Here is a 25,036-nt window from a genome sequence, read left to right on the forward strand (position 1 = left end):
TCCTCAAAACACCCTCTCCAAACCTTCCAGGAATTTCTCACTTCCAGCCTTGCCTCTCAATCTTTCTTGAAAAACCTTAATCCTACTCCCAACATCACCACAGCCGAATCCCAGGCTATCCGTGATCTGAAAGCTGACCGATCCATCATCATTCTTCCGGCTGACAAGGGTTCCACGACTGTGGTACTTGATCGTCGGGAGTATGTGGCTGAGGGACTGCGTCAGCTTTCAGACAACTCTACATACAAAGTTTGCCGAAGTAATCCCATTCCTGATGTCCAGGCGGAGCTTCAAGGAATCCTCAGAACCTTAGGCCCCCTACAAAACCTTTCACCTGACTCCATCAAACTCCTCACCCCACCGTCACCTCGCACTCCTACCTTCTACCTACTTCCTAAAATTCACAAACCCAAACATCCTGGCCGCCCCATTGTAGCTGGTTACCAAGCCCCCACAGAACGTATCTCTGCCTACGTAGATCAACACCTTCAACCCATTACATGCAGTCTCCCATCCTTCATCAAAGACACCAACCACTTTCTCGAACGCCTGGAATCCGTACCCAGTCTGTTACCCCCAGAAACCATCCTGGTAACCATTGATGCCACTTCCCTATACACAAATATCCCGCACGTCCAGGGCCTCGCTGCAATGGAGCACTTCCTTTCACGCCGATCACCTGCCACCCTACCTAAAACCTCTTTCCTCGTCACCTTAGCCAGCTTCATCCTGACCCACAACTTCTTCACTTTTGAAGGCCAGACATACCAACAATTAAAGGGAACAGCCATGGATACCAGGATGGCCCCCTCGTATGCCAACCTATTTATGGGTCGCTTAGAGGAAGCCTTTTTGGTTACCCAAGCCTGCCAACCCAAAGTTTGGTACAGATTTATTGATGACATCTTCATGATCTGGACTCACAGTGAAGAACAACTCCAGAATTTCCTCTCCAACCTCAACTCCTTTGGTTCCATCAGATTCACCTGGTCCTACTCCAAATCCCATGCCACTTTCCTAGATGTTGACCTCCATCTGTCCAATGGCCAGCTGCACACATCCGTCCACATCAAACCCACCAACAAGCAACAGTACCTCCATTATGACAGCTGCCACCCATTCCATATCAAACGGTCCCTTCCCTACAGCCTAGGCCTTCGTGGCAAACGAATCTGCTCCAGTCCTGAATCCCTCGACCATTACACCAACAACCTGAAAACAGCTTTCGCATCCCGCAACTACCCTCCCAACCTGGTACAGAAGCAGATAACCAGAGCCACTTCCTCATCCCCTCAAACCCAGAACCTCTCACAGAAGAACCCCAAAAGTGCCCCACTTGTAACAGAATACTTCCCGGGACTGGATCAGACCTTGAATGTGGCTCTCCAGCAGGGATACGACTTCCTAAAATCCTGCCCCGAAATGAGATCCATCCTTCATGAAATCCTCCCCACTCCACCAAGAGTGTCTTTCCGCCGTCCACCTAACCTTCATCCCTATGAAATCCCCAAACCACCTCCCCTACCCTCTGGCTCCTACCCTTGCAACCGCCCCCGGTGTAAAACCTGTCCTATGCACCCTCCCACCACCACCTACTCCAGTCCTGTAACCCGGAAGGTGTACACGATCAAAGGGAGAGCCACATGTGAAAGCACCCACGTGATTTACCAACTGACCTGCCTGCACTGTGATGCTTTCTATGTGGGAATGACCAGCAACAAACTGTCCATTCGCATGAATGGACACAGGCAGACAGTGTTTGTTGGTAATGAGGATCACCCTGTGGCTAAACATGCCTTGATGCACGGCCAGCACATCTTGGCACAGTGTTACACCGTCCGAGTTATCTGGATACTTCCCACCAACACCAACCTATCCGAACTCCGGAGATGGGAACTCGCCCTTCAGTATATCCTCTCTTCTCGATATCCGCCAGGCCTCAACCTCCGCTAATTTCAAGTTGCCGCCGCTCATACCTCACCTGTCTTTCAACAACTTCTTTGCCTCTGTACTTCCGCCTCGACTGACATCTCTGCCCTTAACTCTTTGCCTTTAAATATGTCTGCTTGTGTCTGTGTATGTGCGGATGGATATGTGTGTGTGTGTGTGTGTGCGAGTGTACACCTGTCCTTTTTTTCCCCTAAGGGAAGTCTTTCCGCTCCCGGGATTGGAATGACTCCTTACCCTCTCCCTTAAAACCCACATCCTTTCATTTTTCCCTCTCCTTCCCTCTTTCCTGACGAAGCAACTGCCAGTTGCGAAAGCTCGTAATTCTGTGTGTGTGTTTGTGTGTTTTGTTCATGTGTCTGTCTGCCGGCGCTTTCCCGCTTGGTAAGTCTTGGAATCTTTGTTTTTAATATATTTTTCCCATGTGGAAGTTTCTTTCTGTTTTATATATATATATATATATATATATATATATATATATATATATATATATATATATATATAATCTCTCTCTCTCTCTCTCTCTGTGTGTGTGTGTGTGTGTGTGTGTGTGTGTGTGTGTGTGTGTGTGTCATGAGAGGCAAGTTATCTTCATAGTATTTAGAGTTACTTGCTGAAAGAACTAATGAATAAATACATGGAATTCAAGACCTGATTATTCTGGGTTAATCATAGGTGGGAAAATTGTTTGAAAATATAAATTTGTGTAGTTAATATTCAGCAATTCAAATGCGTAACACAAACATTATGACTAAACTTCACATTGCTGTATGGTCAGGATTGAGACTTTTACCACCAAAGAGACTTCAGTTTTTTTCTCAGCAGCCAGCAACTTCAAGATAACAGTGAGGTGCCTTCACATTCATATCAAAGCATTTTTTTTTTTTTTTTTGGTTATTTTTTTAGAATGTTGGTGATCTGTGACACAAAAGAGCAACACCTGTATGTGTGACTGCAATGGATGTCTTATGTGCATTAATCAACTTGTGCAGATACCTGTAGAAAGTAATTAGTTCAGACCTCCATATCAGTCACCATATTATTCCAACTAAGACAATTCTCAAAATATATGTTGCTATTGCGTACTGATGCATTACAGTAAAAATTTTTCCTTGTTTCTACAGTACTGTATAAAGAGACCAATTTATTTCACCTTTTTTCACGATACTCTAATTATAAAATTCAGATGGACACAGACTACTACTTTTTTTTTTTTTTTTTTTACAACAGTGTATAGGTTTATTGCAAAGACCAACTCTGGGAAAGAAAATTCTGTGCTGTGAAAATATGCAATTTTGTTTCCTTTCTCACAGTCAGCTGTAACTATGATAGCAGGGCATTTAAACCATTAGACAAATTATTCCTCCCATATATTCTTTCGTCTTGCATATAATTTTACACAAAATTTGTATAAACAACTAAATGCTGTTTTGTTCTCTCCTTCACAGTTTTAACCATAAACAGGACAGTTGTATTAATGGCTTATAAATTTATAGTTGGAATACTATCACAGAATCTGAATTGCCTGCAACTTTGTAATCTTACCCATTTGAAGATTAAAACTTGGGAAATACTGCCGTTGATGGTTTTATCCTCGCAGATCCAACACCAAGAGAGGTCTTCCATACCCCAGATGCCAATGATCCCAACCAATTTATCCATTTATTTTAAGCAACTTCAGTGCCCAGTCGAGGTTTTATTGGCTACAACAATAAAAAAAAAAAGGCTCAAGGTCAACAAGAGGAGGAGGGGGTGGGCAGAGGGATGGTGGGAAACAGACATTGAGAGGGGGATAGGAGGTCATGGACAAAGAGTGGCAATAGGAGAAGATGAAGAGAGATAGGGTGAGTAGAGGGACAAAGGAGGGGGGAGGAGGATGAGATAAACGAAGAGAGGGGAAATGAGGATATGAAGAGAGAGGAGGGAGAAGGGGATCAGGACTATATCCAACTCCCATACATATTTAGCAATTGTGAAGCATTGTCAGGTTTGCTAGTGTATTTGTAAAAGAACAGAAGACGTGCATGATATTGCTGTGTTAGTCTGAATAGAAGCTTGCACGTTCAAGTTTAAAGAGGGGGTAAAAAAAAAAAAAAAAAATAAAAAAAAAAAAAAAAAAAAAAAAGGTTCTTGGTAGAGAAAAATTTGTCATACTCCCCATTTACTAAATCGGTTCATAATAGTGTCATTTTTAATCATATCTTTTTATGTTGTAATACAAGCCTTCTAATCAATCTTCACTGATGTTACTGTTAACTACTGGTATTTGGTTTGTATTTGTAGTATTATCGCTCTGCTCCCAAAGTGCATTGTCCTTGATACCATCCAGGGAAATGGGCAGGCAGCACTACTTTGTTCCTGTCAACATTTATGTTACTGTGCACTGCGAAGAGAGTAAATCCATTCACATGTAAGGCTGGCCGATGGCTTTTTAATCTTACCAGATGATGCAAGTACACAGTCTGCATCTAAAACCAGTCAGAATTGTATTTTCAGACACGATCTTGTTTAAAATGGCAAAACACCTGCAGTTTTTCACTCACACCTTCTGGTATAACGATTAGATCTGTCTGCAACGCAGTATCTAAGGAAAGAGCACTACAGTTGAACCTTTTTATGGTGCAAAAATATACCATCGTTTGTAGAGTCTGTGGTGATGCTCGCCTGCTTTATTTCATCGTTTTTTGTCCTTGGTGTCAATGTACTGCGTTGCTACACTGGCTGAAAAATGGGGTGTGGAAGTCAGATACGGACTACTTTAAATGATGTAGATGACAGGTGCACATTCGCGTTTCACAGATTGTGATGAAGCAAGCAGGGATATTTTTACTTCCCTTCTTGTTTTGCCATCTGCCTCCTTAAAATTCATTTTTTTTTCATTTTTGAATTTAGCATTAACATACATGAATATAAGAGAAACATAGGCACTCAGTTTTATAGGATATAACCCCAGATCTAATTTTGTGCTTAGTTTGTATATGTAAAGGATTCTATACTTTATTTTGACTATTCCTAGTTACTGTCTTTTGTTATAGGGTGAAATCAGTAATTGTTTCGTAACTTAAATTCTATTGTTGACTTACAAACAAGTATAAATTCAGTACTACTTAGAAACATTTGGAAAACAAAATACTAGTAATCTTAAAGTATATATGTGGCTCTATTTAAAAACATGCTAGCAAAATCCAGTTCTTTATTAATTCCAAAGTAATTAAGTTTCGTCAAAAGTATTTTTTGCATACTTGTATTTGTTAATTTCATGGTTTAACGGACTAACTCTTGTAGTAGAAGAAACTGTTAAAAAGAAACAATTTTTTGATGTATTCGGTTAATCAAATGAGTTAGGTTTTAATTGTAATTTCTGTAAATTAAACTTCAAACACTGTGTAGTTTCAGCACCTATTATGTGATGATATGTAAGAACCCGGTTTTTGGTCATGAGACCATCAGTCCACGGCCAAGTTTCAGACGAGGAACCTGTGTTAGTTAGAATGACAGCAATGCTTCAATTTAACAGTGTAATAAGTCTTACACAAATAGGCCGTGTGTTAAAACAGTGACAGTGTCTGCTCCATACGTACCTTTCTATTCTTCAAGAACTTTGAACTTCATGGTTAGGCTTTTACTGCTCGTAGCTGATTCAACAGTAAACTATTGTAGCAATATGTGGATGCTCACCTATTCAAGAGGCTTATCGAAAGTTAAACATAGTCCACTGGCCGTAAAGTTAAACATAGTACACTGGTCGTATAACTGTGTCATATTGGGAGTTGTGAAAAGTGAAAGTAAAAGACAGTGAAACGCAACTGTGCCTTTGTTGGCTACATCATTTAAAGTAGTCTGTGTTGTACTTCCACAACCCATTTTTCAGCCCGTGTAGCAACGAGTACGTAGACACCGAGGACAACAAACGAAGAAATAAACAAAGCAGGCTGAGCACCATCACATATGGTGCCGTGGGTGAGGAATATTATTTGTAGTTACAATAAAAATACTACTCGCAAATTTTGAACAGTGAACTCAACAGCGGTTTACAGTGCAGCAGTGCAAGAGCCAATCAGCACATGGGTTTCATGTCCACAATAGGGAAACAGCCAATCAGCGAGCCAGTTCTATGGAAGCAGCCACTGAGTACAGGAGCAGCCAATCAGCACCTAGGTGGACGGACACAACTGACCAGAAATAAAAAAGACAACTGACCGGAAATAAACAAGACGCCTTGCTGAGAGAATTACAACTCGCAGCAAACTAAAAATCGAAATGACAATTGCAGCAGTAGCAAGCAGCAGACGAGTGATTAAAAAACTAGGTAATTTCATAGCAAAAGTGGTTTTATATAAAGTGATACAAGACAGTGTGATGGGAGACAAGGCACAACAGTGGCCTGATGCAGTAGACGATAGTGCTTATCAAACTGACATGAATGTAACTTCGAATGATGGGGACAAAAATCCTATTGTAGATGAAATGACAAAAGTATCATCTATAGTGTATGGTGAGGCGAAAAAAATGGATGAAAACAGTACAGAATAGTAAGACAAATTATGAATAATATAGCTACAAACAAGACATTAATAGGCTGATAAATAGTATGAAGAAAGTAGTAGATAATATGAATGAGAAATAAACATCAAATAGTAAATGTGTAGAAGAGAGATAGAAACTTTGTGATGGCAATAGTTAGAAGGTGGAGGTTTCGGAGAAACAATGTGTTGAAAATAGGGATGAACTTAAGAACCAAATTGATCAGATTAAAAATGATTTAGAAACAGAGATAGAAACCAAGTGTGCATTAGTGGTAGAGGAAAAACTGGTAAAAAAAATATAGATCAAAAATGGTTGAAATAGAGAAAAAAGTCGAAGATGTACCAAATCTAAACCATAGTGTAAGTGACAGTGGGTCTGATTCTGACAGCAGTGGTAATGATGATGGCAGTGATGAATCCAGTGGGGATGAGGACGAGGTATTTGAACTGATAATTGATAATGATAATGATGGCCAAGTGGTAAGTAAAGAAAGAATAAAGGAGTATAATATTAGGCCTAATGAAGAGTTAGAGTTTGGGAGTGGGGGAAGAGGACCATGCTACCTGTCATATGACAGTGTCTGATAATTGATTTGGTAAGCTGGATGATAGATTTTCCACGAAAAGAATTAATGAGGATTTGTTGTGTGAAGAAGATCACATGGTAAGCAAAAAGGAAGTGTGGCACACTCTAATGTGTTTACGGGACAGTGGTAGTGATTTGAATGGGGTGTTTCACAGGCATTTTTTGAATCTATTAAGAACACAGAGGGTATGGTAGTAATGCATGTTTCTGGAATAAAAATTATTGGTGCTACTGGTAAGCTAACAAAGAGTGTGAAAGAAGAGTTACTATTAACTGTGTGATTGACGGGACAGCTGTTGGAGTGCAATTTGTTGGCGATCGAAAATCTCAGCATTGATGTAATATTTGGAATTAATTTCTTGTGCAAATAGCAAGTAGGGGGTTCAACATTCTGTGTCAGATTCATTATGTGATGATAATGCATACCCAGTACAATAAGCAAATTCAGAAGGATGTAGGTTGCAGTAAGTACTGGGAGATGATGAAGCTTGCACAGAATAGAGTAGCATGGAGAGCTGCATCAAATCAGTCTCGGGACTGGAGACCACAACAGCAACAACAATGCATACACCAGTGGTCTTTCTCATTTTTCATGTTTCCTGAGGCAGTCAAACTCTTCTCCTATCCTATCTGTTGTTCATAAGTAAATCATGTAATTTTGTACCATAGGATACTTTAGTATAGGGATATTTTAGGGGTGTCTTCAGTGTATATAATCATTTAAGACTGATTATGCCTTTCAGCGTTCAGTCTGAAGCATAGCCCCCTTATAAAATTCCTCCATGATCCCTTATTCAGTGCTAACATTGGTGCCTCTTCTGATGTTAAACCTATTACTTCAAAATCATTCTTAACCGAATCCAGGTACCTTCTCCTTGGTCTGCCCCGACTCCTCCTACCCTCTGCTGCTGAACCCATGAGTCTCTTGGGTAACCTTGCTTCTCCCATGTGTGTAACATGACCCCACCATCTAAGCCTGTTCATCCTGACTGCTACATCTATAGAGTTCATTCCCAGTTTTTCTTTGATTTCCTCAATGTGGACACTCTCCTGCCATTGTTCCCATCTGCTAGTACCTGCTATCATCCTAGCTACTTTCATATCCGTAACCTCAAACTTGTTGATAAGGCAACCTGAATCCACCCACCTTTCGCTCCCATACAACAAAGTTGGTCGAAAGATTGAACGGTGTGCAGCTAACTTAGTCTTGGTGCTGACTTCTTGCAGAAGAGAGTAGATCATAGCTGAGCGCTCACTGCATTAGCTTTGCTACAACTCACTTCCAGTTCTTTCACTATGTTGCCGTCCTGTGACAATATGCATCCTAAGTACTTGAAACTGTCCACCTGTTCTAACTTTGTTCCTCCTATTTGGCACTCAATCCGTTCATATTTCTTTCCCACTAACATTACTTTCGTTTTGGAGATGCTAATCTTCATACCATAGTCCTTACATTTCTGATCTAGCTCTGAAATATTACTTTGCAAACTTTCATTCGAATCTGCCACCACAACTAAGTCATCCGCACATGCAAGACTGCTTATTTTGTGTTCACATCTCGTGATCTCACCCAACCAGTCTATTGTTTTCTACATATGATCCATAAATAATACGAACAACAGTGGAGACAGGTTGCAGCCTTGTCTTACCCCTGAAACTACTCTGAACCATGAACTCAATTTACCGTCAACTCTAACTGCTGCCTGACTATCCATGTAAAGACCTTTAATTTGCTTGCAAGAGTTAGCCTCCTATTCCATAATCTCATAGAACAGACAATAACTTCCTCCTAGGAACCTGGTCATACGCCTTTTCTAGATCTATAAAGCATAGATACAATTCCCTGTTCCACTCATAACACTTCTCCATAATTTGGTATAAGCTGAAGATCTGGTCCTGACAACCTCTAAGAGGCCTAAAACCACACGGATTTTCATCCAGTTGGTCCTCAACTAATACTCGCACTTTCCTTTCAACAATACCTGAGAAGATTTTACCAACAACGCTGATTAAAGAGATACCTCTGTAGTTGTTACAATCTTTTCTGTTTCCATGTTTAAAGATTGGTGTGATTACTGCTTTTGTCCAGTCTGATGGAACCTGTCCCGACTCCCAGGCCATTTCAGTTATCCTGTGTAGCCATTTAAGACCAGACGTTCCACTGTATTTGATGAGTTCCAACTTAATTTCATCCACCCCACCTGCTTTATTGCACTGCAATCTATTGACCATTTTCTCCACTTCCTCAAATGTGATGCTATTTCCATCATCCTTCCTATCCCATTCTACCTCGAAATCTGAAACATTGCTGATCGTATTTTCACCTACATTGAGCAACTCTTCAAAATATTCCTTCCATCTGCCCAAGGCATCCGCAGGATTCACCAGCAGTTTTCCTGACCTGTCCAAAATACTTGTCATTTCCTTCTTACCTCCATTTCGAAGACTGCTAATTACACTCCAGAATGGTTTTCCAGCAGCTTGACCCATAGTCTCCAACCTGTTTCCAAAGTCTTCCCAAAATTTCTTCTTGGATGTGCAGTTATCTGTTTGGCTTTGTTTCTTTCTTCAACATAACTCTCTGTCTACCTGAGTTCTAGTATGTAGCCATTTTTGATACACCTTCTTTTTCCTTTTACAGGCTGCCTTGACTGTGTCATTCCACCAAGCTGTTTGTTTCATCCTACTTTTACACACTACTGTTCCCAGATATTCTTTAGCCACTTCTAGTACTGTGTCCCTCTACCTTGTCCATTCCTTTTACAATGACTGTAATTGACTACATTCAACTAACTGGTTCCTGAGATTGCTGTTATGTACTTGTGCCTGATTTCCTTATCCTGAAGTTTCTCCACTCTTATTCTCCTACATATGGACCTGACCTCCTGCACTTTCAACCTCACAATCCCAATTTCACTGCAGATTAAATAATGATCAGTGTCATCAAAGAATCCCCTGAATACACGTGTGTCCCTCACAGCCCTCCTGAATTCCTGATCTGTTATTATATAGTTAATGACAGATCTGGTTCCCCTGCCTTCCCAAGTATACCGGTGAATGTTCTTATGTTTAAAAAAGGAGTTTGTGATTACTAAGCCCATACTGGCACAGAAATCCAAGAGTTGTTTCCCGTTCCTGTTGGCCTCCATATCCTCTCCAAATTTACCCATAACCTTTTCATACCCTTCTGTTCGATTTCCAATCCTGGAATTAAAATCACCTATGAGCAGAACACTGTCCTTGTCCTTTACTCTAACTACTACATCACTGAGTGCCTCATAAAAACTATCCATCTTATCTTGATCTGTCCCTTCACAATGCGAATATACTGACACAATCCTAATTTTCTTGCTAGACACTGTCAAATCTACCCACATCAGTCGTTCGTTTACATACCTTACTGCAACTACGCTGGTTTCCATTTCTTTCCTGATGTAAAGCCCTACCCCTCATTGTGCTATTCCTGCTTTGACTCCTGACAGGTAGATCTTGTATTCTCCCACTTCCTCTTCTTTCTCACCCCTTACCCGAATGTCACTAACAGCTAAAACGTCCAGCCCCATCTTACTTGCAGCCTCTGCCAGCTCTACCTTCTCCCCAGGGTAGCCCCCATTGATATTAATAGCTCCCCATCTCATTACCATTTGAAACTTCCTGGCAGATTAAAACTGTGTGCCCGACCGAGACTCGAACTCGGGACCTTTGCCGGTCCCGAGTTCGAGTCTCGGTCGGGCACACAGTTTTAATCTGCCAGGAAGTTTCATATCAGCGCACACTCCGCTGCAGAGTGAAAATCTCATTCTGGAAACATCCCCCAGGCTGTGGCTAAGCCATGTCTCCGCAATATCCTTTCTTTCAGGAGTGCTAGTTCTGCAAGTTTCGCAGAAGAGCTTCTGTAAAGTTTGGAAGGTAGGAGACGGATACTGGCAGAAGTAAAGCTGTGAGTACCGGACGTGAGTCGTGCTTCGGTAGCTCAGTTGGTAGAGCACTTGCCCGCGAAAGGCAAAGGTCCCGAGTTCGAGTCTCGGTCGGGCACACAGTTTTAATCTGCCAGGAAGTTTCATATCAGCGCACACTCCGCTGCAGAGTGAAAATCTCATTCTGGGAATCATTACCATTTGTTTGCCAAGTCGTATCTTAGGAGTCCCTGGTTCATCAGTTAGAGGTGGGACTCCGTCACCCCCAAAGGTCCGAGGCATTTTGCTCTGATTGTTGCCAGCATCATATTTAAAGTAGGGGAAGCAGGTTGCTAGCCTTACTTGCCCCGAGTCCCATTGAGTTTTACCCCTAACGGTTGAGGGACTAACCGGTGGATTTGGTAGTCTTTGCCATAGGAGCACAAAGGTGACCACGACTCAGAAAATGTCAGAGATGCCCAGCCTTATTCCAAAGTAACTGGTATCCCAACTGTTGGGACCACTTACTTGACCACTCATACGTTGCCTGTGGTTCATGAACTAGGACATGACTACAGGAACCCACTGATCCTATTCCTGATGTCCAGGCGGAGCTTCAAGGAATCCTCAGAATCTTAGGCCCCCTACAAAACCTTTCACCTGACTCCATCAACCTCCTGACCCACCGACACCCCGTACCCCTACCTTCTACCTTCTTTCTAAAGTTCACAAACCTAGTCATCCCGGCCGCCCCATTGTAGCTGGTTACCAAGCCCCCACAGAACGTATCTCTGCCTAAGTAGATCAACACCTTCAACCCATTACATGCATCCTTCATCAAGGACACCAACCACTTTCTCGAACGCCTGGATTCCTTACCCAATGTGTTACCACCAGAAACCATCCTTGTTACCATTGATGCCACTTCCATATACACAAATATTACGCATGTCCAGGGCCTCGCCCCCCCTGCGGGTTCGGGGGTAAGAATAGGCCCGCGGTATTCCTGCCTGTCGTAAGAGGCGACTAAAAGGAGTCTCCAAAGTTTCGGCCTTATGTGATGGTCTCCTCTTGGGTTTGACCTGCCATTTTCAAAATTTCCGTTGTTAGTGCGTTCCATTTCGGGAAGGACGCCTTACGTGGTGTTTCTCTATTGGTCCATCGTGCACCTCCATCTCGCATGCTATCTATTGTCGTGTGGAGGAATTTACACCCCATGTCTGCTGGGTTGCCTCCTCGTCTTGTGCGTAATCCCCTTCTTAGCACCCACGACAACTGTGGACCCTTTCAACACCTAAAATCCAGCACGGTAGCCACTCCGTTGTGGTGGGGTCGTCATGTACCCTCTTGGTGGTAGCCCTCTGACTACGCAGGGATCGCACTACAGATGCCAGAGCTGTTTCCTCCCCATGCATGCCAAGGAGTATGTGCCCATCTTGTCTGGGGCACGGGGACTCCGGGCAATGGGATATCGGCCAGGTACCCGTTGCTTTGGCTGGGTGGCGCCCTTGGAGAGCCCTCGTTCGGAGTAGGTGGCATCTGAGCGGATGTGGCGCAATGAAGCGCAATAAATCTCACCAAGCTGGTGGTCGCACTGCCACCAGCGTCTCTAAGCGAGGCAGAATTGAATTTGATGCTGCACAATATGACCCTCAATCGTTCCCCTCGTTGGCTGCGCCGTGGGAGGGACGCAGATCTAGTGCCAAGTTGGAACCTTATGTTCCACAATACCTTGTCTGCAGCAGGACTGATGGTGACTCCTTTCTTTCGACAAAGCCTATGTTTTTTGTGGAACACCTGGAGGATAAGTTTGGGGAAGTGGCGGGGTTGTCTAAAATGAGGAATGGGTCCATCCTCCTCAAGACGTTCTCCCCTGCCCAGTCACGGGCGTTGCTCTTGTGTGATAAGCTGGGAGATGTCCCTGTTACCGTCACTCCCCACAATAGCTTATGGTCCAGGGGATTATTTACCATCGCGACCTCTTGTTACAGTCCGATGACGAGCTGAGAGCTGACTTGGAACGACGTGGTGTGCATTTTGTCCGTCGTGTGCACAGAGGACCCAAGACCAACAGGGTGGCCACCGGTGCCTTTATCTTGGCCTTCGAGGGTGCTGTATTGCCTGAGAAGGTCAAGGTAATGCTTTACTGTTGTGACGTCAAGCCATACGTCCCTCCCCCGATGCGGTGCTTCCAGTGCTGGAAGTTTGGGCATATGTCCTCCCGTTGCCCATCCAGCGCCACATGTCGAGATTGCGGACGCCGCTCTCATCGCGATTCTCCATGTGCGCCTCCGCCTGTCTGTGTCAAATGTGGGGAACACCACTCTCCATGCTCGCCGGACTGCCCCGTTCTTCATAAGGAGCAGAAGATTATGGAATTTAAGACCCTGGACCGGCTTACTTATCGCGAGGCAAAACTGAAATTTGAAAGGTTGCATCCTGTCCCTCTTCAAACTTCTTATGCTGCAGCCACGTTATCGTCGCCCTCGTGGGCGGCAGTTGTCGCCTCATCTGTGCCGCCTTCAGTGGGCCCTCGGGGCAGTACATCTCTGTCTGCCCCCCTCGTGTCTGGGGGTAAGCCTTCCTCTGTTGCCCCCTTAGCAGTTGGGGGAAACCCCCGTCTGTCACTCCCCCCGCACATGCTTCGGGAGTGACATCTGCTCCAAAACCAGGGGGCTCGATCCCTCCCCCTCCCCCTCCTTCTCTGCCGGCGTTGCCTCTGCCGGTTCCTCTCTCGTGGAAGGGGTCCCTCGGGGCCCTCCCTTCTTCCGTTTCTTCTGCTACCCCGCCGGATGTCAGCCAGTGGCTGAAGGTTCCTCCACCTGCTGGTCGTAGGGCTTCTGCGTTGTCGTCAGCCTCCGACGCTCCTTCAGAGAAACTCTCCCAGCCCTCTAAGCCAAAGGACAGACGCGAGAAGAAGGAACGGAAGGTGTCCAAGAAGAAGGACGCTCCGGCAGTTTCAGTATGATGATCCACATGATCTCCAAAAGAAATCCGTTGGAATTCTATTACTCGATAAATAGTACAATTCTCAAGGCTGTCAATTCAACTAAGTACCTGGGTGTTAAAATTACGAACAACTTCAGTTGGAAGGACCACATAGATAATATTGTCGGGAAGGCGAGCCAAAGGTTGCGTTTCATTGGCAGGACACTTAGAAGATGCAACAAGTCCACTAAAGAGACAGCTTACACTACACTTGTTCAACCTCTGTTAGAATATTGCTGCGCGGTGTGGGATCCTTACCAGGTGGGATTGACGGAGGACATCGAGAGGGTGCAAAGAAGGGCAGCTCGTTTTGTATTATCGCGTTATAGGGGAGAGAGTGTGGCAGATATGATACACGAGTTGGGATGGAAGTCATTACAGCATAGACGTTTTTCGTCGCGGCGAGACCTTTTTACGAAATTTCAGTCACCAACTTTCTGTTCCGAATGCGAAAATATTTTGTTGAGCCCAACCTACATAGGTAGGAATGATCATCAAAATAAAATAAGAGAAATCAGAGCTCGAACAGAAAGGTTTAGGTGTACGTTTTTCCTGCTCGCTGTTCGGGAGTGGAATAGTAGAGAGATAGTATGATTGTGGTTCGATGAACCCTCTGCCAAGCACTTAAATGTGAATTGCAGAGTAGTCATGTAGATGTAGTACCACCTGCTGTCAATATTTCTGGCTCTGGGGATGAGGTGGAGATCCTCGCCTCTGCCGCGGATCTCGCCCTCACGGAACCCTCGGGGGCCTCTGCTATGGACACAACTGACTCTCGCCCAGTGGCGGCCGTTGACTCTGCGGCGCCGTCTGCCTCTTAGTCACCTTCACGCCCTCCCAGTCCCTTCCTGCTTCCATTCTCCAGTGGAACTGCGGCGGTTATTTCCGCCACCTGCCTGAGCTCCGGATGCTTCTGAGTGTGTCCCCTGTTCTCTGCATTGCTCTTCAGGAAACTTGCTTTCCAGCAATGCGGACCCCTGCCCTTTGCGGTTATCGGGGATACTATAAGAACCGCGCTGACTGTCAACGAGCTTCAGGTGGAGTTTGCCTCTTTGTTCACCACTCTGTCTGTAGCTCGCCAGTACCCCTTCTGACGCCTTTAGAGGCAGTCGCTGTCAGGATTGAGCTCTCGCCGGCTATTACTGTTTGCTCTGTTTACGTTCCTCCATATGGGCAGCTCCCCTGACATGTCTTGGCTGCGCTGCTGGCTCAACTCCCGCCGCCATTGCTGCTTCTGGGCAATTTCAATGCCCACAACCCTCTATGGGGTGGGACTGTCTCCAATGACCGCGGTCGCGCCGTGGAGCATGTGTTGGCTCAGCTTGACCTTAGCCTCTTGAACACCGGTGCTCCCACGCATTTCAGTGTGGCCCGTGGCTCGTTCTCGGCCATCGATCTCTCTCTTTGCAGCCCCGGACTTGTCCCATCCCTTCACTGGAGAGTGCATCCTGACCTGTGTGGTAGTGACCATTTTCCGATCTATTTGTCACTGCCCCAGTGTCATTCTTCTGGGCGCCTGCCCCGCTGGGCTCTCAACAGGGCTGACTGGCCGGCTTTTACTTCTGCTGCCACCATTGCTTCTCCCCCACAGGGTGACATTGACGAGGTGGTCCGTGTCTTGACCTCGTCAATTATTTCTGCGGCCGAGACTGCCATCCCCTGCTCTTCTGGACTCCCTCGGAGGAAGGCTGTCCCCTGGTGGTCGCCGGAGATTGCTGAGGCTATTTGCGACCGTAGGCGGGCTCTCCAGTGTCATAAGCGGCACCCGTCTCTGGAGACCCTCATCGCCTTTAAGAAGCTCCGTGCCTTGGCCCGTCGTCTTATTGCACGGCGTAAGCAGGAGTGCTGGGAGAGGTACGTTTCATCATTGGGCTCCCATGTCTCCCCGTCGCTCGTTTGGTCCCGCATCCGGCGGATTTATGGATACCAGACCGCTATGGGTGTCCCTGGAATCTCCCTGGACGGCGCTGTCTGCACGGACGCTGCCACCATTGCTGACCACCTTGCTACGAGCTCTGTGACTGCAACTTACCCTCCTGCCTTTCGCTCTCTAAAGGAGCGCGCCGAGCGGACGCCATTATCATTCCACACACGTCGTTCTGAACAATACAATGCTCCTTTCAGCGAGAGGGAATTCCTCGCTGCCCTCGCCGATTGCCCTGATACAGCACCAGGACCGGACTGCATCCACGCGCCGATGCTGAAGCATCTCTCCGGGGACTGCCAGAGACACATCCTCACCATCTTTAACCGCATTTGGAGCGAGGGCGTGTTCCCGTTGCAATGGGGAGAGGGTGTTATCGTCCCCATCTTGAAGCCCGGTGCGGACCCTCTGGCGGTGGACAGCTATCATCCCATTACCCTCACCAACTATTTGTGCAAATTGCTCGAACGTATGGTGGGGCGGCGTTTGTGTTGGGTCCTTGAGTCACGCAGTCTCATCGCTCCATCCCAGGGTGGCTTCCGTCAGAGCCGATCTGCTGCGGACAATTTGGTGCGGCTGGAATCTGCTATCCGTACGGCCTTTTCCCGCCGTCAGCATCTCGTTCCTGTATTTTTTGATCTGCGGAAGGCATATAACACAACATGGAGGCATCACATCCTTGCTACGTTGCGCGAGTGGGGTCTTGGTGGTCAGCTCCCAGCTTTTCTTCAAAACTTTTTATTGCGCCGCTCTTTCCGGGTGCAAGTCGGTGCCGCCTCTAGTTCATCTTATATACAGGAAAATGGGGTCCCGCAGGGCTCGGTGTTGAGCGTTTCCTTATTTCTAGTGGCCATTAATGGTCTGGCTGCAGCCGTGGGGTCATCAGTGTCTCCTTCTTTGTATGCCGACGACATCTGCATCTCATTTAGCTCAACGACTGTGGGAGTCGCCGAACTCAGGCTGCAAGCAGCCGTTCGCAGGGCGGCATCATGGGCTCTGACTCATGGATTTCATTTCTCTGCGGCCAAGAGTCGAGTTATGCACTTCTGCAGGCGTCGGACGGTCCACCCTCATCCGGAGCTTTATCTCGACGGTCACCTACTTGAAGTGGTGGACACTAGCCACTTCTTAGGACTCGTCTTTGATGCCCGGCTCACATGGGTTCCTCATATTACTCAGCTGAAGCAAAAGTGCTGGCGGCACCTCAACGCCCTCCGCTGCCTGAGCCATGCGTCTTGGGGTGCAGATCGCAGCACGCTGTTGCGATTGTACAGAGCCCTTGTGCAGTCCAGGCTTGATTATGGGAGCCTGGCCTATGGGTCTGCATCACCCTCAGTGTTGACGTTGTTGGACCCCATACACCACTGTGGGGTTCGGCTTGCAACTGGCGCTTTCCGTACGAGCCCCGTGGATAGTCTACTGGTGGAGGCCGGGGTTCCCCCGCTGCGGATTCGCCGCCACCGACTGCTCGCCGACTATGCTGTCCATGTGCATTGCTCACCAGGCCATCCCAATCATCGCCTGCTTTTCCCTGCCAGGGTCCTCCCTCTGCCCGACTGGCAACCTAGGTCTGGGCTTTCCATTGCTGTCCGCGTCCAGTCCCTGCTGTCGGAACTGGGGTCATTCCCTCTCCTGCCACCCTTCTGGGTCCGTCCACCCATGCCTCCCTGGTGTATGCCCCGGCCGTCTGTCCGCCTGGACTTGGCACGGGAACCCAAGGACTCGGTTCCGCATGTGGCCCTCCGTCACCGTTTTCTTGCGCTCTTCGCCTCATTTTCAGGCTGTGAGCCTGTCTACACTGATGGTTCCCTGGTGGATGGTCATACTGCCTACGCTTTTGCTCACGCTGCCCATGTTGAACAGCGCTCCTTGCCGGCTGGCTGCAGTATTTTTACTGCAGAGCTGGTGGCCATATTGCGCGCTCTTGAGCATATGCACTCCTGCTCAGGTACGTCCATCGTCATCTGCAGTGACTCCCTGAGCAGCCTCCAGGCTATCGACCGCTGCTATACCTCTTCTTCTCTGGTATCCTTTATTCAGGAGTCTGTTTTTGCTATTACCCACTCTGGTCGTTCGGTGGTCTTTCTTTGGACGCCAGGTCATGTTGGCATCCCGGGGAACGAACGTGTCAACAGGCTGGCCAAAGGGCGATCAACGCCCCCACTTTGGAGATCGGACTCCCGGCTCGTGATCTGCGGCTGGCGTTGCGCCGTAAGGTGCATCAGATGTGGCATGACGAGTGGCGTAGCCTGACTTCACCGAATAAACTGCGGGCTGTTAAGGAGACGACCGATGTGTGGTGGTCCTCCCTGCAGGCTTCTCGCAGGGACTCTGTCATCCTGTGTCGGCTCCGCATCGGCCATACCTACCTGATGCACGGACATCTTTTGCATCAGGAGAATCCCCCCCTATGACACTGTGGGTTCCGGTTGACAGTCGCCCACATTTTGTTGGAGTGTCCCCGCCTGCGCACCCTCCGGCAGACTTTTAATCTCCCGGGCTCGTTGCCTTTGGTTTTACGCGATGATGCCTCCATGGCTGACGACGTTTTAAATTTTATCCGTGGTACTCCTTTTTATGGTTCCATTTAGGGGGGACCTGCCCCTTTCCCTTTCTGTGTATCTTGTCCTTGAGTCTCTCATTGGTTGCAGATTTTAATGTGTGTGTTTGGATGGTTGACTCTTTCCCAATTTTTGTTCCCTTGGTCAGTCGACCAGTCTCCAGCCCTCTTCTTTTCTTCCGTTTCTTTCTGTCTGGTGTTCGTCTGTACTCTTCTTGTCTCTAGTGTTCGCTGCCACATTGGTGTTCTTTCAATGACTGGGGGAAGGGGCGTCTCCTCCCAAAGGGGTTTTACGTGTTCCGTAAATTTTGTTTCGGCTGTTTTTGGAATGGGGGACTGATGACCTTAGCTGTTTAGTCCCCCCTTAAACATCCCAACAACCACCATCCAGGGCCTCGCTGTGGTGGAGCACTTCCTTTCACGCCGATCACCTGCCTCCCTACCTAAAACCTCAATCCTCATTACCTTAGCCAGCTTCATCCTGACCCACAACTTCTTCACTTTTGAAGGCCAGACATACCAGCAATTAAAGGGAACAGCCATGGGTACCAGGATGGCCCCCTCGTATGCCAACCTATTTATGGGTCGCTTAGAGGAAGCCTTTTTGGTTACCCAAGCCTGCCAACCCAAAGTTTGGTACAGATTTATTGATGACATCTTCATGATCTGGACTCACAGTGAAGAACAACTCCAGAATTTCCTCTCCAACCTCAACTCCTTTGGTTCGATCAGATTCACCTGGTCCTACTCCAAAACCCATGCCACTTTCCTTGACGTTGATCTCCATCTGTCCAATGGCCAGCTTCACACGTCCGTCCACATCAAACCCACCAACAAGCAACAGTACCTCCATTATGACAGCTGCCACCCATTCCACATCAAACGGTCCCTTCCCTACAGCCTAGGTCTTCGTGGCAAACAAATCTGCTCCAGTCCGGAATCCTTGAACCATTACACCAACAACCTGAAAACAGCTTTCACATCCCGCAACTACCCTCCTGACCTGGTTCAGAAGCAAATAACCAGAGCCACTTCCTCATCCCCTCAAACCCCACTCAAGCCCCACTTGTGACAGGATACTTTCCGAGACTGGATCAGACTCTGAATGTGGCTCTCCAGTAGGGATACGACTTCCTAAAATCCTGCCCCGAAATGAGATCCATCCTTCATGAAATCCTCCCCACTCCACCAAGAGTGTCTTTCCGCCGTCCACCTAACCTTCGTAACCTCTTAGTTCATCCCTATGAAATCCCCAAACCACCTTCCCTACCCTCTGGCTCCTACCCCTGTCCCATGCACCCTCCCACCACCACCTACTCCAGTCCTGTAACCCGGAAGGTGTACACGATCAAAGGAAGAGCCACGTGTGAAAGCACCCACGTGATTTACCAACTGACCTGCCTACACTGTGACGCCTTCTATGTGGGAATGACCAGCAACAAACTGGCCATTCGCATGAATGGACACAGGCAGACAGTGTTTGTTGGTAATGAGGGTCACCCTGTGGCTAAACATGCCTTGGTGCACGGCCAGCACATTTTGGCACAGTGTTACACTGTTAGAGTTATCTGGATACTTCCCACTAACACCAACCTGTCAGAACTCCGGAGATGGGAACTTGCCCTTCAGTATATCATCTCTTCTCAATATCCGCCAGTCCTCAACCTCCGCTAATTTCAAGTTGCTGCCCCCATACCTTACCTGTCTTTCAACAACTTCTTTGCCTCTGTACTTCTGTCTCGACTGACATCTCTGGCCAAACTCTTTGCCTTTACAAATTTCTGCTTGTGTCTGTGTATGGTGCGGATGGATGTGTGTGTGTGAGAGTGTACACCTGTCCTTTTTTGCCCCTAAGGTAAGTCTTTCCGCTCCAGGGATTGGAATGACTCCTTACCCTCTCCCTTAAAACCCACATCCTTTCGTCTTTCCCTCTCCTTCCTTCCCTCCTTCCTGAAGAAGCAACCGTTGGTTGCGAAAGCTAGAATTTTGTGTGTATGTTTGTGTGTCTATCGACCTGCCAGTGCTTTTGTTTGGTAAGTCACATCATCTTTGTGTGTGTATATATAATGTTAAAGAATTTATGTCAGACAAAGAGGTAAGGTAAACTGAAAATGAAAGATGTCAACATATGTAGAGAATAATTAATATCTGAAGTAATCAGCTCATGTGTGAAATTAGTATAATTTGGCACAGCAGCAGAGGCAATATGTAGTTTAAACAATCTTAAATATAGATCTGAGAAAATGTGTAGTATATAGAAGTGTCATGGTACAGCCTTGTAGCATAAAGAAATTACAACTTTAAACATTGTTGCCTTGGAGTAATGTGTGGAAAGAATAAGCAAGATTTATACATCACCATTCAAGCTATAATGTCAAGCAAATAATGGTTTTTCTAAGTGATAATTTTGTCTGATCAGTAATTAGAGTTGTTTGCCTTAGCATAAGGAAGTGTCAAGTGATTTTCAGTTGAATCAGTTTTGCACTGGATAAGCAGAGCAGGTGTTACTTATTAGATAATGAAACAATAATGAAATAATAAAATAATGAATAATGTTACGTTCTTAATGGTTGCGGAGCTTTTTTGAGAATGCTCTCCACTAGCTGACAAGGTAAGAAATGTATGTGAAATAATGGAGTTGGCAGACATGATTAATGAAAGAGATAACTGTATGCAAATAAATGTGGTGTAACTATCTTGATGATCTATTGTTGAACTAAGCAACATTCAGTACTATGTATATTGTCCAATTCATGACACTGCAGCTGGGAATGAGAGCTTAACGGAAAGAGTAATATTTTTGAGAGGTACAAATCATCTAACACTGCATTATCACACCTATATATTATCTAAAAAAACTTCTATTTGTGTTCTGAGGAGTTATGAGCTTGAAGTGGTAGTACTGGAACAAAGAACAATAAATTTGCCATTAATGAGGCTTATTGATAGTTAAACAATAGTGCACTGGCCATATAACTGTGTAATACTGGGGGCTGTGAAAAGTGATAGTAAAAGACAGTGAAACAAAAATGTGCTTCTGTCGGCTACATCATTTAAAGCGGTCTGTTATACTTTCACAACCCATTTTTCAGCCAGTGTAGCAACGCAGTAAGTCGACACCGAGGACAACAAACGAAGACATAAAGCAGACTGAGCACCGTCAAAAGATGTTTACTTTCACTATTCACAACCCCCCAATAATACACAGTTTTATGGCCAGTGCACTATTGTTTAACTTGCAATAAGTCTCAGTTTGCAGGCAAACCTCCACATACTGCTACAATAGTTTACTATTGAACATCTATGGGCAGTAAAAACCTAACCACAAAGTTCACAGTTCTTAAAGAATAGAAAGGTACATATGGAGCAAACACTGTCATTGTTTTAACACATGACCTACATTTGTAACACTTATTTCACAGTTAAGTTGATGCAATGTTGTCATTCTAACCAAATGCAGGTTCCTTGTCTGCAACTCTGCTGCGGAATGACTGTCTCGGGACCAAAACTCAGGCCCTTATATATCCTCACAATAATAGGTGCTGAAACTACACATTGCTCGAAGTTTAATTTACAGAAATTACAATTAAAACTTAACTCATTAAATCAACTGAATACATCAAAAAATTGATTGTTTTTCATAGTTACTTCTGCTAAGAGGGATAAGCCAAATTATTTTTTTTAAATTGTGAAATTAACATATATAGTTACGCGGACAATATTTTTGTCAAATCTGTTAATTACTTTGGAATAAATGAAGGGCTGGTTTTGCTAACATGTTTTCGAATAGAGCCCAATATCTCCTTTGAGAATAGTATTAGTTGTTCCTCCTAATGTTTATACATAGTGTAGACTTCACACTTGTTTATAGGTCAGCAATATAATTTAAGTTACAAAACAATTACTGATTTCGCACTATAGTGAAAGATACTAAATAGGAATAGTGAAAATAAATTAGAAAATCAATTGCATACATATAACTAAGCACAAAATTAGATCTAGTGTTATATTGTTTAAAACTGAGGGCCAACCTTTCTTTCTCTTTTTTGAAAATACCGATTATACTTGTTTATGTTAGTGGTAATTAGTTAAAAGTGAAAAAACGGATTTAAGGAGGCAGATTTCAAAACAAGAGGAGAAGTAAAAATATCCCGGCTTACTTCATCACAAGTAACGCAGACAACCTACACCGTAATTTTTCATGGCCACATTGTGGAGATACTGGAAATGTAGTTCACTTCAATGGAAAGGAGCTTATTAATCCGAAAATGAAAATTTCCTAAAGATTGCACAATAAACATCAGATGACTGGAACTGTTACCTCAAAACGAAATGGTTTAACCCAGGGTTGCAACATGATCATTGTTGAGAAGAGCTAATACCTACATTTTTTCCGTAAATTTATGCACAGATTTTAGGAGGCTATTGAACTATTCTGCGAGGAAGCTGTGTCTTAAGCATTTATTCTCTGCAGACTATGGTGAATTGCAGAATTGAGGGAACTTGCTATTATGATTCCATTATGAGTTGTTTTCTTCCAATTTACTCATGAGGACAAGAGTGCCTACCTTTAAAAATTCTAAATTAATATCCTTTAACCTCTGTAAACCATATGTTCTGGTATGTACAGGATGTTAACTAGGTACACAATGTCAACAAATACTTGAAAATGGTATCACAATACTGTTGACACTCATGATTGACAGTTTCCTTCATGACTTACCTGTGATGCCTCTTGATTTAGCTGCATGTGAACCTGTATGATTGTTTTATTTTATATGTTGGCTCATTGTAATTAAAGAACAATTTGGTTTTGATTTTTAATTATTATTTTTTAATCATTTGTTACCACTGTTTGCTTCCAGTAAAAAAGGATCATTATGATTTTCTGTATTTGTGACCCGTTTCTTAATTTCACTTCATACCACTTCAGATTAAGACAGAACTAGAGATCCTTGTGCCTTCCTTTTGATAACAGTGACTTAACTGAGCACTCTATGACAATGAGATTGCAGATATGAAGTTATCAATGTATACCACGGAAAGCAAGGATTCCTTTGCCCACACAGAAACACAGCTAATGGCATTGTGGCATGAGTTTCTGTTTGGAATGAAATGTTATATTACATTTTTCACCAGTCCTTAATCCTAGCCAGTTCTTGCTGAGTGATTGTTCGGCTCTGATTACTTATGAAATGTCATTCACAACATATCAATAAAGCGTAATGCATATTTGAGAAGTATGTCTTGTGTTAGGGAGTTTAAAATAGCACCTTTATTTTGTATCAGTAAATTTCTGTGTGTGTGTGTGTGTGTGTGTGTGTGTGTGTGTAATTCAATGGAATTAGTTGTCAAGGAACATGACTGTTTTTTTTTTCTTTATAGGGAAATGCCCAGTTGCAGGCAATACGATTTATATGGATCGTTTATTCCTTCAATATCATATGCCAGAAGTGAATAACTATCTACACTACAGAAATGTGGATGTTTCATCACTTAAAGAGCTATGCAGGTTTGAGCAAAATACTTACTATAGACTGACATTATCTCAGAATGGTATAAGAAGTTGTAATATCTTTTTCTTGTTCCTTTCTGCACGCATTGCAGGGCATATGTTTGCGTGTCTGTGTGTACTTTTACTAGACAAAGAGGAACTCTAAGGGTAGTGTGAATACTGTTTTCTGTTATGTGTTTGTATGTGCCACGCATTTATCCACTATATGCCAGTGGTTGCCTTTCCCTTATTTTACATGTTTTCTCCATCCGGGATTTTCCATTATTGCTGTACTATTATTAATGTTGTTATTGTTTTTAATGTTTCAGACGTTGGTATCCTAACGAATTCAGGGCAATGCCCAAGAAGCAGCTGAAGCACAGAGCACTGGATGACATACGAGAAAGCATTGAAGAGCTGAAGTATTATAGAGACACTATTTTTAAAAAATAAACTTCATACTACAGAAATGTTGCATTACAAAAAGAGAGAGAGAGAGAGAAAAGGAAGAAAGAAAAAACTTCATTCACTTTCACCTTACAAAGAATTGCTTTATCTATAAATTGGTTCTATTAAAAGTAAATAATCCATGTACATTTTATATTCTTTTAATTAAAAAGTTGTTACACAATGGAGTTAGCAATTTTATTTTTTTGTCTACCTATCCTGGTAAGATTATGGACTGACGATCAGGTCCTCTCGTGCAACTTACCATTTTACTCATCATGTCATCCATATTTACCGTACTTACCCACCTGGCACACCAGTTTCATAGAGAACATTGTGGACTGTGTTATGACCCCATCTTGATATTCCCTTTAGCACTTAATATTGTGGGTACATTACTGCAACAAACATCACACATACAAGCAAGCTAAATGAGAACCAAAATATATTCACGTTTGCAAATATACGTTTCTCATCCACTCACAACAGAGAACTGGTTTGCATACATGATCTAAATATTAACTGAAAGTTGCTTTACCAGTCTGAAGATTGTAATGTGCTCACCAAAGATTATACATCAAACTCAAAGCACATCTAATCCCACACATCCCATCCCTTTTCTCTCATTGTAGAGTGGAGCACTGAGAATGTATGGAAATTTGTGGAGA

The 25,036-nt window shown here is 44.5% G+C and overlaps 1 protein-coding gene across 2 annotated transcripts in view; it reads left to right on the forward strand.

Moving 5' to 3' along the window:
* Window positions 1-24,556, forward strand: part of LOC126335051 (oligoribonuclease, mitochondrial) — a 104,404-nt gene extending 79,848 nt beyond the window's left edge. For both annotated transcript variants that reach the window (XM_049997927.1, XM_049997928.1), the window contains exons 5-6: window positions 23,813-23,939; window positions 24,251-24,556. In XM_049997927.1, coding sequence (XP_049853884.1) covers window positions 23,813-23,939; window positions 24,251-24,374 — 251 coding nt within the window. In that variant the 3' untranslated portion in view covers window positions 24,375-24,556. The remainder of the gene's footprint in view (window positions 1-23,812; window positions 23,940-24,250) is intronic.
* The last annotated feature ends 480 nt before the right edge of the window (window positions 24,557-25,036 follow it).

This window comes from Schistocerca gregaria, chromosome 2, assembly GCF_023897955.1.
Source record: "Schistocerca gregaria isolate iqSchGreg1 chromosome 2, iqSchGreg1.2, whole genome shotgun sequence".
NCBI lineage: Eukaryota > Metazoa > Arthropoda > Insecta > Orthoptera > Acrididae > Schistocerca > Schistocerca gregaria.